Here is a 16,880-nt window from a genome sequence, read left to right as displayed (position 1 = left end):
GAATAAACTAGTGGTTATCATGAGAAACGCTGGGCTGGAAGAAACACAAGCTGGAATCAAGGTTATGCAGATGACACCACCCTTATGGCAGAAAGTGAAGAGGAACTCAAAAGCCTCTTGATGAAAGTGAAAGTGGAGAGTGAAAAAGTTGGCTTAAAGCTCAACATTCAGAAAATGAAGATCATGGCATCTGGTCCCATCACTTCATGGGAAATAGATGGGAAACAGTGGAAACAGTGTCAGACTTTATTTTTGGGGGCTCCAAAATCACTGCAGATGGTGACTGCAGCCATGAAATTAAAAGACGCTTCCTCCTTGGAAGGAAAGTTATGACCAACCTAGATAGCATATTCAAAAGCAGAGACATTACTTTGCCAACAAAGGTCCATCTAGTCAAGGCTATGGTTTTTCCTGTGGTCATGTATGGATGTGAGAGTTGGACTGTGAAGAAAGCTGAGTGCTGAAGAATTGATGCTTTTGAACTGTGGTGTTGGAGAAGACTCTTGAGAGTCCCTTGGACCGTAAGGAGATCCAACCAGTCCATTCTGAAGGAGACCAGCCCTGGGATTTCTTTGGAAGGAATGATGCTAAAGCTGAAACTCCAGTACTTTGGCCACCTGATGTGAAGAGTTGACTCATTGGAAAAGACTCTGATGCTGGGAGGGATTTGGGGCAGGAGGAGAAGGGGACGACAGAGGATGAGATGGCTGGATGGCATCACTGACTCGATGGACGTGAGTCTGGGTGAACTCTGGGAGTTGGTGATGGACAGGGAGGCCTGGCGTGCTGTGATTCATGGGGTCGCAAAGAGTCGGACATGACTGAGCGACTGAACTGAACTGAACTGAACCCCTGAGGAGAGGGGAGTTCGGAGGGGTGAGATAAAGGTATGGAATTAAGAGACACAAATTACTATGGATAAAATAAATAAGCAACAAGGGTATGTTATAGAGCACAGGGAAATATAGACATTATTTTGTAATAGCTTTAAATGGAGTATAGTCTATAAAACTGTGAATCAAAATGTAGTACACCTGAAACTAATATAATATTAAACATCAACTACACTTCAATTAAAAAAAAATTTTAAAGGAAAAATAAAAGCAACTATTGGGTTGGCCAAAATATGTGTTTGGGGTTTTTGTAACATTTTATGGAAAGCCCCGAATGAATTTTTGGCTAACCCAATGCTATTGGCAACAGGACTGTTCCTCACAGGACTTCCTCAAGAGTCTCAGGCTCCATGCTTAGTCCAATTTTCTTCTTCTTGCCTTGCACCTCAGATTTCAGTTCTCTCTTCTGCTAACTACTCACAAACTTACATTTCCACCCCCTGCAGGCATGAGAAACTTCACCTACACAAGTCTACACTGTGTATTCTCTGCTAAAGCCTGCTGCCCCTTGGAATTTTTTCCGGGTACCCAGACGTGGTGACTCCTGGTGAGCCCTCTGACCCCAGGTCTGTTCTCCTCTTCTTCCTTGCACATGGTCACAGGGCAGAAATAACATTGCACAGCCTCCCTTTGCAGCTGGCCAGGTGACTATGAGCAACGTCTTCCTCACTTGTTCAGAAGGACACTGCTTGCCCCAGACTTCCCCGCTCTCCCCTTCCCCTGGGTCGGAATAGCACCCATATCTAATCACACCAGTGAGCACAGCTGAGGGGATGAAGGAACACCAAGATGGAAGGCACTTGGGCCCCTGAATGACGTCACAGAGCGAAGCAGCCTCACAAGCATAGATGACAGAGGCTGAGAGAAACCTCCATCTGATTTAAGTCACTGTATTTGGGGGAGGGGCTTTCTCTCTTCTTTTTTTTTCACAGCGGTGTAGCCCAATACCATAGGCTAAGACCTCAGGATCACATGTGCCTTTCCTCTCTCCTTTCCAACCCCTGCCCTTCACTGAGCCCAGTCCATCCTGCCTCCTTGCCATGCCCTGGGATGGTCCTGGCTTCACCTGTCCTGCAGCCGCCCCCCAGCTCTCATCTCTCACCTTCTTCTGTCTGAACCACCTGATGTCTTAGTCTCCATACCTCCAGTCTCATTGTTCTATCCTGTAACAGTACTCCTCTGCACAAAGACCTCTGATGTCTCCCCATTGCTTACTGAAGCACAGGACACCATCTGTTCCCACCACGTTCCCACCCACTCCCCTTGCCACCACCACATCCCTGCCAACACCCTTATGGGCAGTCCTGCCTCCATGCCTTTGATCTCGCTCATCCGTTCTCCTGATTCCCAAGATCCCCCATTTTCCACCCATTGAACGCCTAGTCATTGTCCAAACCCAGATCAAGTGCTGCCTTCTCCCTGAAGATTTCTGCATCCTCCTGTAGAACTTAACCCCATGCCTCCAGTGAGATAGCCCTTGTCACAGCTCACCTTAAGGCAGCAATATCTTCTGTGAATCACTAGACTGGACAGGAAGCTATCTGAGGGCAGACCTGGCGTATCCTAGTCATCTTCCCTCTGCTTCCATGCCTGAGAGAAGGCCGTGTGTGCAGCGGGGACTCCCGATGTGCTTGCCAGTGAATACTCGCTTTCTATGTCTGGTGGACCACACCTTGGACTGGGCAGTGGTTTTGCTACAGGTGACCAAGGTTGCCTTCCCTCTGCCCTTGGGGATGTCCCCAGGGAATCCCAAGGGAGGCCAGAGGGGCTGCCCTTCCCACATTTCCCTGGGGGCTGGGGAAGGAAGCAGAACCTGTCAGTTGAAGTACACAGGTTTTAAGCCATGGGCTTTGGAGTGAGACAGCTTTGGCCTTGAATTTTCATTCACCACTTGTTGGCTGTGTGACTTCAGGCATGTTAACTAACCTTTCTGAATCTCAGTTTTCCAACAGGGGATTAATATAGCACTATCTCCTAGGGATCTTGTAGGGATTAAAAAAAGATAATATAAAGAAATATAAAGCTCTTGGCATGAGGAAAATGCTCACTAAATGATAATAATCATAATAATCCATTTCTTTCCTGTGGCCTGAGACTCTGCTTGGTGAGAGGGCACCAGGGAAGGCTCCACCCTATGCCTGGCCCACTGGAATCCTTGCTGTTGGATGGGGTTTCTCTATGGACCAAAGTTAGAGAGTGCGCATTGTCACAGCAGTCTTGGGTAGTTTGCTGGGTGCTCCCAGAAGGTAGAGGAGGGAGCAGGCCTGGTTTCTAGTGAGGCTGGAGGGAGGGTCCAGCTGCCTGTGGCTCACCCCAAAGGGAAAGGGTTAAACCAGAGCTGGCTGGTGGTAGTCACTAAGGGTCCAATGGCAGGGAAGGCCACTGAAGCTTCTGGGCAGCCAAGCACCGCCCCCCACCTGCCATATCAGGTGGGCTGCCAGATGCTGTAAAGGATCTGGACTCCAGCTGACCAGGCCCAGGTTCTAGGACAGGGAAGGGCAACTGGATGATAGCCTGCCTACTCTGGGGTCAAAGAGGAGGCTGCATTCTCCCTAACTACCCCCTGCACTAAGCCTGGGGGAAGCAGACCCCATCCAAATCCTCCTCACTGGGAGGAGGATCCTTGCTTCCCATGGACTGGGGAATGAGTGGTTGGATGTACAGGTTGCAGCTGTTGGAGTGGGACTAGAATGTGTGGGTCCAGTGATGTGCTAATAAATGCTTAATAATCAGCTCTCTCTGGAAAAAAAAAAGCCTTCACTTACAGTGTTTGCGAATTGCTATGGTGTAAATATTCCCACCATGGCCAATTTCAAGCTATCAACATACCACCACAGAATGGGGATTTGGGAAGAGATGTGCACAGCTGGCTCTTGTGAGCCCGTATGAGCCGATTCCGGCATGCTGCTGGGTGGGGCCTGATACCTGCATCAGGGTCAGGCGAGTTTGTGTGGCTTCAGCGTACAGGGAAGTAAAGGCCACCCCACAGTGGGGATCAGCATGAAACTAACGGCCCTGGAGTCTAACAGCCTAGAACACAGTCTCAGCTCTGCTGCTGCCTGGCTGTGCGGTCTTGGGCAAGTCACTTTAACCTCTCTGTGCCTCCGTTTCCTCACCATAAAGTGCAGCCAGTGATGGTGCCCACTTCATAGAATTATTGTGAAGGTTGCAAAGGTTAACACTGGCCTGTGGTAGGTTGACATAAGTTGTTAATCACCACAGAGTATTTAGAATATAGCCTTGTTGAGAAAAATTTAGAAAGGAAGGCCCAGAGTCCCTCAGGGTGTTTCCCAAGGGCATGTTTCTTTCTTTTTTTTTTTTTTTTTATTTAAATCTTGGATTTCCTTTAAGATCAAGGATTGAAAATCTGCAGGTCCATGAGCCCCCTGAAATTATTTTTCCAATGTTGAGTATGTGTACTTATTTCTATAGAGAGGGGCCATTGCTTTTATCGAATTTTCAAAAAAGGTTGTGGTTTCTGCATCCTTCCCTCAACCCACAAAGGGCTTAAGAACGAGTGATGTGGAGGGTATAGAATTCCCATACCAAAGGAATCGCCCTTGGAGAATGCTGGGGAGAGGTGTTTATGAAGCATGGGAAAGAAAAATGGCAAACAGAGAGAGACACGCAAAGTCAGCCCAGAACCCTGAAATGTCTCCCTTTTTGAGACCTAAGGCCGAGGAAGCTTCCAGCAGCAGGGCAACCAATCTGCTCACATGCACAGATACCTGTTCCTGCTTTTTCCTTACCCTTTCCAGCCCTAGGAGTCTCCTCTTGCCTTCCCTACTCCGCCCCCCTCTCCTGACTCCCCAGGACCCTGTCCCAAGGGCCACCGCTGTCTGGGTGTATGGAGGCAGGATTAGAACTCACTCGGGTGTCACTATGATTCAGCAATAACGTTTGCTTGTTTGTGTCTTGTTTCTTTTACCTTTCTGTGGTTACACTATAATTAGTTAAGGTAAAGTTAGTGCAAAGTTGCATGAGCACTGGACTGCCTCTGCTCTGAGTTGGAGACTATATTTTTGCAAATAACGTGGAAGGAGGTGGGGGGTAAGTTTACAATGCTACTCCCTTTCATCCTGTGGGATTTTTGTTTTCCTTGATGATTTTTTTTTTTAACAAATATGATCCCTCCTTCTTAGCTTGGTATTGTGTGTGGGGTGAAGGACCAAAATGATCAGGTCTCTAACCAAAGATCTTTATAGGAATAAAAATTACTTTTTTGACAAATCCCACTCTAAATCATTGCAGTATACAACTCCAAACACCTAGAGGGAACAAGAATGACAACTTCTGAGAGCTTATAAGTACCACCCCTGCCCACTTTATCAAGAAGGATCTGTGGTTTAAAGAAGCAAGTCATCAAATAGTGACCCCTGGAAGGCCACCACCAAGAAAGCTGTCTCCTGATTCCAGTGCTAGGTTAACCCATCTGTGGACTGCAGGGGAGTCTAATGTCCTGTCCCAGTTCCCACCCTTTTCACTCCCTTGAGTATCAGAACCCTGACTTTATTTGAGGCAGCAGCATGCCCAGGTAAACATTACGTTCCCCAGCATCCTTTGCAGCTAAGCATGGCCACGTGACTAGGTTTTTCCTAATGGGGTATAAGCTGAGGAGTTGTCTGTGGATTCCAGAAAGACCCATTAAAAAGGGGTGGACCCTTTTTACCTCTTCTCACTCCTCCTTCCAGCTGACTGTAATAATGTGATAATGGCTGAGCTCCAGCAACCATCCTGAACTCAGAGACCACATGAGGATGAAGTCTTCCTGATTGAGCTGGCATTGAAGAAGGCAGAGGATCCTGGGTCCCTGATGACTGAGGGCCATTCTTAGTTTGGACCATCCACCTCCAGACTCGGAGAATAGAGTATTTATCTCCTTCAAGCCACTCTTTAAGGGTCTTCATTATTGTCAGCAAATACAGTTTCTAATTGATGTGTGGAAGCTTGCCGGGCCTCATTTTGTGCCATGGGCAAAGACAGCAGAAGTTTCCCCCTAGGCCACTGCTGCTGCTTCTCCTCCTGTCTTTGGAAGAGTCATCCTGCCCAAGCGAGCCCAGTTCTTTTGCATCTTTCCTCCATTCTGTCTTTTTGTTTTCCTCTGTCTCCCTCTGTCTCTTCTTTCCCTCCCTTTCCTTCCTTCCCTCTAACATTTATTGAGCATCTACTAGGCTCCAGGTACCAAGCCAGCTGGCGCAGCTAGAAACCAGAAGAGGAGACAGTCCCTCCTCTCCAGTGCCTCAGAGTTCAGGCTGGGAGCAAAATGTAAAGAAAGTATGATGGGATGGGCAGGTGCTACAGGAGCAAAGAGAGCAAAGGGCACTGAATCCAGTGGAGGGACCTGGGGGACTTCCCAGAGGAGGTGACACTGCCTGAGATTTGAAATAGGAGTGTTGAGTTACTGGCAATTAGAAAAAGAAGGCCGAGGACAAAGATTCCAGGCCCAGGAACTAGCCCAGTGCAGCACTGTGGTTAAGGACCCAGTGCTGGAGCACAGACATGTGACGTCCCTCTAATCCTCAATTTCCTCTCCTGTAAAAGGAGGATAGTAGTAGTAATAGGGCTAGATGAGTGCCTGGAAGTAGACATGCAATGCATGCTGCTTATTAAATTATTGTTGTTGGTAAATGTGCGTAGACAAATATCAGTTTCGGAGACTAGTTTCACAGAGACCATAAGTGACTTGTCCATGGTCATACAACCACGAAGAGGCACCAGTCAAACCCAAGTGTCCTCATCCCTAGTCTGGTGGCCTTTATTCGTCCACCCTCTGCCATTGCATTAAGTGCTGAGGGAAAAATCAGTGTGTGGTCGGGGGGAAACACGGAGGGCTTCCTGGAAGAGATGGGTCTTGAGAAAGTTTGGAAGGATGGGGAGGGAGAAAGGCATTCCAGGGAAGTAGTGTATGATGAGCACCATCATCAAAGGGGCTTGGGGGCTAGCTGGCTGGCAGAGGGTCTAGACTGTGAAGACTGGTGAGATACAGGTAGAACAGGCAAAGAGAGGCCAGGTCAGAAGATGAACCATGGCCAGATGGCCAGATAGTAGAGTGAGAATTTGAACCATTGAACCACAAGGATCCACAGTTAATTCTTGAACGAGGGGGCTGATCATAATGAAACTATACTTTGGGAAGAGAAGAAGGAAAGAAATCTATCTTTACTAAAAGCCAGTACGGGCCAGACAGAAGATTGGGAATTTTCATATTAATTATTTCATTTAAGCCTCACAACAACCCTATAAAGTTGGCATCAGTTGGTAGCTCAGACAGTAAAGAATCTGCCTGCAATGCAGGAAACCCAGATTCGATCCCTGGGTTGGGAAGATCCCCTGGAGAAGGAAATGGCAAGCCACTCCAGTATCCTTGCCTAGAAAATCCCATGAACAGAGACAAGCCTGCCGGGCTGCAGTCCATGGCGTTGCAGAGTCAGACATGACTGAGCAACTAATACTTTCATCCCCACTTTACAGAGGAGACAACTGAGGCTCAAATAAATTGAGTCATAGAGTTTGAGCCAGGGGTGGGTGGAGTGAAGAGTTCAATTTTAGACCAGCCTGACCCCAAATTTGTGCTCTTCACACTGTACCATGTGGCTTTAAGCTGTTCCCACTCTCCGGACGCCCTTTGCACTGTGAGTATCCCACAGTGCTGCTGCTTCACCAGGGGCTCAGGAGTCTTTCTACAGCCCAGACAACCCCTGGGTGAGCCCTGGGTTCACATTGAGGACAGAGATATCAGTAGCCCCAGGACTTTGGGGGATGCCCCAGCACAGGGTAGGTGAAGTGCTAGGGCCCTGGGTCTGATAGAAATGGTCATTAACTGAATTGAAGCCTCAGCTGAGAGGGGGATGAGCCCTAGCTTGGGAGCCTGGCAGGAAGTGACAAACACCTGAGAATGTGAAATGATAAGATGTCTGTATTCACTTCCAATTAATGATGTGGGACAGGCAAATAGGAGAAGTAGAGAGGAAATGAGATTGGTCATGAGCTGATACCTGTTGAGGCTGGGTGATGGGTTTGTGGGGCTCTAGTATACCATTCCTTTTACCTTTGTGGATGGTCCAAAGCCTCCATAGTAAAAAGTAAAATAAGGGTCTGCCCTGGCAGTCCAGCAGTTAAGACTCCATGCTTCCACTGCAGGGGGCATAGGTTTGATTCCTGGTCAGAGAACTAATATCCCACGTGCCGGGTGGCCAAAAAGTTCAGGGGAAAAAAAGAAAAATAACAACAACAACAAAATGCTAAGAACTTAAAAAGAAAAACAATTCTGTCTACCACACTCTCTCCCAGGTGAATCAGAGTCTCTGCCTCCCAGGCATTGTTATACTTTAAAATCGCCTCAGGTGACAGCAGTCAAGGTGAGAACCTCTGCCTAGACTCCATCACTCACTAGCTGGTATCCTTTGCCTGCTGAGCCTCTGTTTCCTCGTCTGTAAAATGGGGGTAAACCTTCTGTCAACCTCATGGAATTGCTGTGAAGTTTAAATGGGATAATACAGGATAGTATGGGCTGGACATAAGCGTGAGCAGGTCAGTCTGCATTTTACAGTCACTCTGAGCATCACCAGGCCTCTAGGCATGGGAGGTGAGGAGCCCTAAGCCAATACGTGCAGAGGAAGCTGGCCATCAGGTAGCCCCACAGGGACAGGCCTTGCCTTCTGGGCAATTTTTATACCTTTTCCAAAGCACAAGGGCTTTTTTTTTTTTTTTAATTTGCCTTTCCTCACTGCTTAAAGACCACCCAGCACAAAGACATCAGGGCCTCTCAGTGCCACTGCCAGAGGTACAGATGGGTGCAGGGGTTGAATGGAGAGAAAGACTTGGGCTTTCTCTGCTGGCCTTGCCATTGGCTTCCAGGATTTAGCCTTAGTTTCTCCATCTGTGTCAGGGGTGAATAAAGAGATGGGAAGCCCTTGGCGAGGGGTTAGGTCATAGGAAATAATCAGAGAATGGAAGTGAATGGATGCATGAATGGGTGAGATTCACTTCACTATGACAAAGTGACCTGTCAGAGCCTTGATGGTGGCGATGGGAGCTCCCCGGCTTGGAGAGGGGCCCTGGACACCTGGGCAACTCCTCTGGGGTAGAGAAAGAGCACGGGGAACACAAAAGCAGAAGCTAGAGCATGTGGAGAAGCGCAGAGGACATGGTTCGTAGCGGGAGAGGAGCGAGGAACTAGCAGGAGGGAGCTACCAGACACCGCTCGGAAAACCGTGCTAACGTGGAGGCGCGGGGTCTCTGTCTGATCACGCAGCCTGTGTCCCGTGCGCTGGCCAGGGTTCCGTGTCTCTCGCCCGCTCCGCCGGGCTCCGCAGCGCCGCCTGGCGGACACACTGCGCTCCGCTCTGGCTTTGGCGGTAGCCGCCGGGCGCATCCCGCCGCAGTTCAGCAGACAGGGGGAGAGAGCCAGGGGCGCGCAGTGAGGATGGGGCGTCTTCTTCCTGAGGGGGTCGCGCCTGGATTGGACCTGCAGTACATACTGGCACCCTCTCCTTACTAACCCTGTGCCTGGGATGACTCAGCTCCGTCGCACACGTCGGGGGACCATCCCCGATCCCCGGCCCCAGCTCCGGAATTTTGCTGCCTCTAAGTAACTTCTCCGGGAAGGAGGTCTCATTAAAATTTTAAGGCGTTTGGGGTTTGCTTTTTGTTACTATACTAAAGTACCAAGAGAGGGCGTGAAGGCACGAGAGGGCCTAGTTTGTCTCCCCGACGGTCCCAGGCCTGAAATTCCAGGGCTAGGGAATTTCTAGGCCCTTCCCGCCCAAGTGGGTCCCTGCTGGCGAGGCGTGGTGGCCCTGTCGGAAGATGCGAGGCCAAGGAAGGCAAAGCGTGTGGGTCGGAATGACCAAGGGCTTGGGGCTGGTGCTGGTGATGGGTGAACAAGGGCCTGGCTTTTACGTCGCGAGCGTGGGCACTTGAGTCCCCGGGGCTCGGGCCGCACCACCTCCTCGAAGGTCCTCCTATCCTGAGTGTGAGTGTGTGTGTCCGAGAGCCTGGAGGTGACAAGCAGCCCCATCGGCCGGGGTTCTCGATAAGCCGGGCCCAGCCAGGCCCAGCCCAGCTTCTCTTAGCCGGACCAGAGTGGGAGCTGGGCTGCAGCGTCCCGGACTTGCTGCGGGCAGACGGCTCGGAGGCGCTGGAGGCTGCCCCCTCCGGGTAGGCGGCACGGAGCCCGAGTCTTCCTCTACGAAGTCTTCTCCAGGCGGAGGCCTGAGAGGCGTCCCGGAGGTCGCCGGGCCCGCTTTGCGTACAACCCGGGAAAAGGCCCCTCAGGCGTGAGGCTGATGCTGGGAGGAGGGTGGAAAAATCTGAGTCACCAACCCCCGAACAAATGGCGGCGGGGGCCGTGCGGTTGACTGACCGAGGCCCGAGGCCGAGGGCGGCCTTTGAGCGGCGGTGAGCTTCCCGAGGCAGCAGGGGGAGCCTGACGCCGAGGGAGGCCGGTGGCTGGGAGAACCCAGAACGGCCTGACCCTGGGGAGAGGAGAGTTCGGGGTCCGCGCTCAGCGCCGCGACTCCGAAGTCCCAGGATCCCAGAAAAGGTGCGCTCTGGACCAAACTGCGGACCCGCCGGGGAGAGCGCCCCAACAAGCAGAGAGCAGGACTGGCGCCCTGGTGTAGGGGTATGAGTGTGTGATCGCGGTCGGGGTGGGGGCTGGGCCTTGGACCCCTCACTCCCACCCCGCCCCAACACACACGCGCACACACACACGAAGATTAGACCTCTTTTCTGCCTGGTTCCAGGGGCTCTTCAGGCAGCTCAGTCCTGCCGCGCAAGCTGGGGAGAAGGTAGCGGTGCGCGCTGCGGGAATCCCGCCGGGACCGAGGGTCGCGCCGCGACTTTGCCGAGCGGAGCTCACGACCCAGAACGGCGCTCCGCGTCCACCAGGTCGCCCCAGCGAGGCTGACAATGGGCGCCGGGACCCTTGCGGGGTCGAACTGGAAGGGGCTTCCGGGCCCCGGGCCCCGGCGCTTTCTCCTGCGGCGCAGACTGGGATAGAGCGTAGACTGCAGAGAAATCGGGTTTCGGAAAAGCAGCATCGGCGCTGGCCTGACGCAGGTCCCGACTCGGGAGAGAGGAAGGAGCCCCGGGGGGAGGGGGTTGGCTGGAGGGGTCGGCTGGTGGCCGCCTCTAGCCCTCGGCAGCCAGATGAAGAAAAGGAAAGCGAACTCATTTTCCTCGGAGGGACAAGAGGGCTCCAGCGCGCTCTCCTCCCCAGGCCTAGAAACAGGTTCCCAAGCGTCCTCCGACCGCCAATCGATCCCGGCTGCCCGCCCGTAACCGATGATGGTAGGAAAGCAGAGAGGAACTGCGGGCAGCGGCACCTCCCCCGGGCCGAGGCTGGGCGGGCGAGTCCGGACCTGCGCCGCTCTCTGCACAAAACGAAACCCAAACTCCTCAAAATCTTAAGAGGGAAATTTTTTAAAATCCCCTTTCCCCTCTTGCACTTTTAACAAACCAGCTACTGGGAGAAAAAAAACGAAATGAGCGCTAGCTAAGGACACTTATCTTTTCAAATTGTGAAATCCCGTTTAAAAATATTTCCTCCAAGGCCAGCCCTTCTGAAGCCTTTGCCTCTTCCTGAAAATTCCAACTAAACAATCGGAATTTCGACCACGGTCCTGGGAAGAAGGAATAGCCGTGAGGCCCAGGGAACCCACTGTGGCCAAATTGCCATGCTCTTGTTTCTCTTTAACCAAGGGGAAAAAAAAAAAAAAAAAAGATAAGAAGAAGTAAAACCTTTTAATACATCAAATATACGGAATTTTAATCTTTAAAGCGATACATTGTCTATTATTTTAGTACATGACGTAAACCTTGTCCCCTTTTCAGCGGGTGGACTTAAAAATTAAAAATAGTTAAGTGTTCCTTTTAAAGAACAAAATAAGGCAAATGAGGTTTTGGAATAGAATTGTTTTTCCTTTTTTTTTTTTTTGTTTTCTTCCAGAATACATACAAAAAAATACCCATTCTCTTTTGATGGTATACACCTTAAAAATAATTGCAATTTGAAATCAGAGCTGACAAATTGTGACTTGTTTTGGTTTTTTTTTTCATTTTTGTAACAAACATGCATGTAAATTTGTGTTTCAATCAGACATTAAATAAGAACGTACAATATACAATCATAGCAATTTTAAAGTAACATTAAAGAGAAGACCTCTAGTTCTGTGGCGGTTTTGTATTTATTTATAATCTACAAGGGATGGGAGGGTTTGTTTTCCACATTTTTAACCCTCAAGTTTTAATTTTTCCCCCTTCTTCCTTTTTACCTACAGAGCTCAAACTAAGTAATGCACTTTTGAACCACGGGTCCGCTTGGAGCTAACATAAATAAATACCAGTGTCCACCGATGCAGTCCTCAGATGAACACTTTTCAATTATTTTTTCCTTCTTTTTCTATAAAAAGTCAAACGATATTTTTTTTTCAACTTTTATAAAGTTTGGGTGGGGAGATGAGAGGTGGGGGAAAGGGGACTTTCCCACCGGGTCTCGGTCGCTGTTTCGGGTAGATAGATACAGTATATATATTTTTTCCTTTCCTGGCCCGGGTCATCCCCACGCGCGGGTGACAGTCGCCTCGGCCCTGTTGCCGCCCCTCCCTCGGCTCCTCCCCACCCCTCAGTTCTTTTCTTTCCCTCGATAGCCCTCGAGACCGCCCTCACTGGTACCCCAGCGCCGAGGCCGTGGTCAGTCTCTGTCCGTAGAGGGCATAGGGGGAGTAGTACGGTCCGGTGGCGGCGGGCACGGGCACGGGGGCACCGGGCGTGGGGAGCGGGCTCTTGGAGTAGGGGTGGTAGCGGCTGCTGAGTCCCAGCGCGTGGTGGGGGCTGCGCAGCGCCAGCGTCCCGGGGCTGCCCGGAGCGCCCGACGTGGGGATGTGCATGTGGCAAGCCATGGCGGCCGCTGCGGCGCTGGCCAGAGACGAAGAGCTGGGGTAGCCCGACAGCAGTTTGTCTGTCCCGGGGAAGGCCGTGTGGGTCCGCAAGTGGCTCAGCAGCTCTTCAGACGTAGCGAAGCGCTTGTCGCAAGGCCCGTTGGCCGACACCCAGTTGCAGATGTGGGGGAGTGGGTCGTTAGGGAGCATGAAGCCGTAGGGGTAGAGGGGGTGGCCGGCCAGAGAGGGCGGTGTGGCGCCGGCGGCCGCGGCCGCGGTGAGCGATGAGTGCACGCCGTGCAGCGGGTGCGTGGGGTACACCAGCGGGTATCCGGACTTGAGAGCCGCGGCCGCCGCGGCCGGATCGTGAGCGCACGATGCGCTGGCTGCCGCCGCCCCAGCCAGGTGACTGGCGCAGTGGTAGCTGAGGCAGTACGGGTCCCGGCACAAACTGGCTGTCATCACGGACGGCGGTGACGCTCCGGCCAAGGGGCTTGAGCCGGCGGGCTTGCTGCAGCCCAGAGAGCCCGCTGCAGCCGCCGCCAGCTGAGCCCCAACTAGGCTGCCAGGCTTGGTGGGGTCGAGCGCCACGCCGTGTGGCAGGAACTGGGGCGGGTAGCCGGCGTAGGCCCCAGCCAGGCTCCCTGGGTAGGTCATGCCCGCGGGAGGCAGAGGGAACACTGTTTGGCCCGGCTTGTAGGGCGACACGGGCGCCACTAGCCCAGAGCCCAACACAGAGGAGGAGGTGGGCGCACTGGGGCCGGAGCCGGAGCCGGAGCCTGATGAGCCGCCGCAGTCCGAACCTAGAGCCTTGCCCCCGGGGCCCCCATCTGGGTGCTGGTTCACGTCCACATTGATGCCGCCGCCACAGCTAATCCGGCCGTGCGCCAGCCCCGTGGGTCCCCCTTCGGCCGAGGAGCCCCCGGAGCCCTTGGTGCCGCCACCGCCGCCGCCCGCCTCGGGGTCCTTCTTGTCGTCCTTGCCATCCGGGCCGCCCCCGGCCGAAGGCAGCATGCCTCCTGGCGAGCAGGCCGAGGCGCTGGAGCTTGGGCTGCCTGTCCTGGGCGTGAATGGCTGGCAGGTGGCGCTCGGTACCCGGAATCCGGACTTCTCCGCCGAAACCCCCCCGCCGCCGCCCCCGCCGCCCCCTCCTCCGCCGCCGCCGCCGCCTCCCGGCTCTTTCTTATCCGAGCCGGGTTTGGAGTACGGCTTGAAACTCGACTTGTCTTCCACGCCGATGTCGCTCAGCTTGAGGGGGCCCGACTTGGCGTCCTTGTCGCCCCCGGCGCCGCCGCCGGCACCGCCCGTGCCACCCCCATTGGAGGCCACTGAGGAGAGTTTGGACGAGGGCGAGGGGTCGGGCTTCCCGATCTGCGAGCATGTTTGGGCCAACAGCGCCAGCGGGCTCTTCTTGGCATCGAGCTGCAGGGTCAGACGTGGGGGGGGGGGGCACAAAGAAAGAAGGGGAAACCCTTTAGAATTCTGCCTTCTAGGTTTCGAGCGCACCTCCGCCACGACCCGTAAAGATCCTTCCAGCCCCGAGGCGCAAGTCTAGGTGACACCCCTTCTACACACACATTCTCTTTCTTGAGAAAGGCCACAGCACCCCCACCCCACCCCCGCCACCAGGATCTTTCCTGTCCTCTCTAAGCGATAACTGGATTAAAAAAAACCAACAAACTCTAAAAATGTTTTGGTTTCTGACTCTTTGACCCAGAACTGTACTCCCCACCCCCACCCCTAATGCTTCAGAGTAAGGGCTCGGGTCGTTGGCGCCTTAGAGGCTGTGTACAAATACGAGCTTCTGGGGAACCAGAGGACCGGGACTTTGGAACCGCATTTTGGACTCCCGTCTGTCTTCTGACCTGAGAGTGAGGGGGCCTGGGTCGAGGTAGGTGCTTTAACACCAATGGGAGAAACAAGTTTTGATTGCCTTGGTTCCTAGCATTCACACCCCATTCTACCTCCTCCTCTCTTTCCGCCCTAGTTTTAAGGTGCGGGAGCACGATCCTCTCCCCTCATCCCGGAGCTGAATCACTCCGATCCCCCAACCTTCACCCCCTGCAGATCACAAGAGAAAGAAATCCCGTGGAGGGGCAGCCAGGGTGGTGGTCCCAGCGCGATCCGTGGATAGGGTCCTTACCTCTATGGGGCTGACGGGAGTGGAAGGCAGGGGCTGCAGGTACTCAGGGTGCAAAATGTGGCCAGTCCGTGCCGTCAGCATCTTCAGCACCTTGATGGGCAGGCGGTTAGCCTGGCGGAGAGGGTCAGAGGGGGGCACGGCGTGCACAAAAGGCTTGGTGCTGCCGGCCGGGGACGAGCCTGGGCCGGGGCCGGAGCTATTTCCAGAGAGCGCGCTGGTCCAGGCAGGGTCCGCACTGCCGCCGCCGCCGCCGCCGCTGTGCTTACTGCTTCTTAAGGCAGAAAGCGAGGGCGCTGTGCTCATGACCCACCCGCGCGCATGGGAGCAGCGGGGGGAGGGCTCCAGGAGGCGCGGGGCGGGCTCCGGGCTGCGCTCTCGCCGGGGGAGCAGGAGCAGCAGGAGGAGGTGGAGCTGGCGCGGCGGTCACCGGCGCCCAGCGCGCCTTCTTGGCGCCTGGAGCCACAAGCGAATAATCCTGGGTGGCCCGCAGCTGAGCCGTGGCCGAGCGGGAGGAGCCGGCCCGACTGCGGGAGTGCCGGGTGGATAGCCGTGTCGGCCTCGGGCTGTGCCCCTGCGCTGCGCACTCGCGGCCCGGCGCTGGCGCTGCTCTCCGCGATGTGAGCCTCTGCCTGTCCAACCGGGGCTCTGGCGAGGAAACTCACTTCAAAAGCAGCTGCACCGAGGGGGAGATTAAAGCCTTTGCCGCCTTCCAATCAAATGGGAGCCCGAGGTGATTGGAGGGTCAAGGGGATGTGACGCGTCCCGCGCCGCCGCCGCCGCCGCCGCCAGGACTCTCAGCGCTGGTTTTAATGGGCAGCTCCCTCTGCGCCGCTCCCCCTGCGTGTCCCCTCCCTTGATTTCGCTCGGAGGACGAGCTGGACATTTATTCTACGTTTGCTATCTGCCGCCTCCCTCTCTTTTCTTCCTGGTCGTCCTTCCTTTTCCCCAGCTGGAGAATAAACTGAAACCAAAAGAAGGGTGCTTGCAAGGAACAGTTTGAGGGTGTTCAGAAGGAGCACCAGCAGGAGTCTGGACAACGGCCGCACTGTCAACTCCAGGGCCGCAAAGGAGGTCCGCACCCCCAAGTATTCTCTCCCCCGCCTCAGTAATTGAAATCTGCGGTGCAGCCGCCTGGGTAAGGAAAGGTGGGGAGCGAGTGTTGGAGGAAGTCCGCCCGCCCGCTTTGATTTCCCGGGATTCGGCGGCGGAGAAACCAGAAGCTAGGTGGGCAGCGGAGGCGGTGGAGGCAAGTCTCGGCTCTAAGCTAGGTTCCCCGCCCTTCCCGGCCACGTGACTCCCGGAGATGCGCAGATTGGGGCAGGAGGGGGGTCACATGTTTCCTCTGTTTCACACTCAGCGCCCCCCCCCCCCCAATTCTTACTCTCCTCTACCATCCTCTCTTCTTCTACCCGCGCCCCCCCTCCCGAGTTCTTTGGGCATCTCCACCCCTCCATCAATTGTCAATGTTCCTCGACCGCAATCAATCAGTTATTTGTCAGCTCTTGTCAATCCGCCGGTGATTTATGTCAGCTTTTGTTGCTGATTACAAGGCGGGTGCGACTTGAAGGGAAAAAGGGAGAGGGAGAGAGAGACGCAGAGGAAGGAAGAGACTGAGGGGGAACTGAAGGAGGGGGAAAGAGGGGCAGCCTCCTGGGATGAGAGGCGGGGGCTCTAAGAAAAAGAATGAAAGAAGAGAAAGAGGCGCTCAGTGTCAGGAAAATGAATAGTGAGAGTAAAGTGCGCAGGTGCGCCAAGGGCGCTGAGAAGGGTGCGCTGGCCTGGGGTGTGCGCAATCCTCTAGGTACTGGAGAGAGAGATAACACCCTTCCACCTCTGGGGATTCCGTTCCTTTGGGGCCACGCGCAGAGTCCCGAGCGCTCTCGGTATCCGAGACAGGCGGTGGCGACGTCCAACACGGGAGATTTTTTTACCCCCCAAGCCATGGTAGTCCCTTCGGGGTAC

General features: G+C 53.9%; 1 protein-coding gene across 1 annotated transcript; it reads right to left on the bottom strand.

Annotated features, from left to right (window-relative positions):
- Window positions 1-11,620: 11,620 nt before the first annotated feature.
- ZNF503 (zinc finger protein 503) lies at window positions 11,621-16,795 on the bottom strand. The gene is made up of 2 exons (XM_086381845.1): window positions 14,919-16,795; window positions 11,621-14,197 (listed from the first exon to the last, which is right to left on the bottom strand). Exons 1-2 carry the CDS (start codon window positions 15,219-15,221, stop codon window positions 12,560-12,562), a joined length of 1,941 nt encoding a protein of 646 aa, XP_086237971.1. The 5' UTR covers window positions 15,222-16,795; the 3' UTR covers window positions 11,621-12,559.
- Between the last annotated feature and the right edge of the window lie 85 nt (window positions 16,796-16,880).

Source organism: Bos grunniens, chromosome 28, assembly GCF_055505025.1.
Source record: "Bos grunniens cultivar Pamir isolate PY7600 chromosome 28, Bosgru_T2T1.0, whole genome shotgun sequence".
Classification (NCBI taxonomy): domain Eukaryota; kingdom Metazoa; phylum Chordata; class Mammalia; order Artiodactyla; family Bovidae; genus Bos; species Bos grunniens.
This window is presented reverse-complemented; position numbering and strand designations above follow the sequence as displayed.

Coding starts and splice junctions, on each gene's coding strand:
- ZNF503 (XM_086381845.1), bottom strand. CDS start 15,221: ATGAGCACAGCGCCCTCGCTTTCTGCCTTAAGAAGCAGTAAGCACAGC. Junction 14,198..14,918: donor CTCCCGTCAGCCCCATAGAG/GTAAGGACCCTA, acceptor CTGACCCTGCAG/CTCGATGCCAAGAAGAGCCC.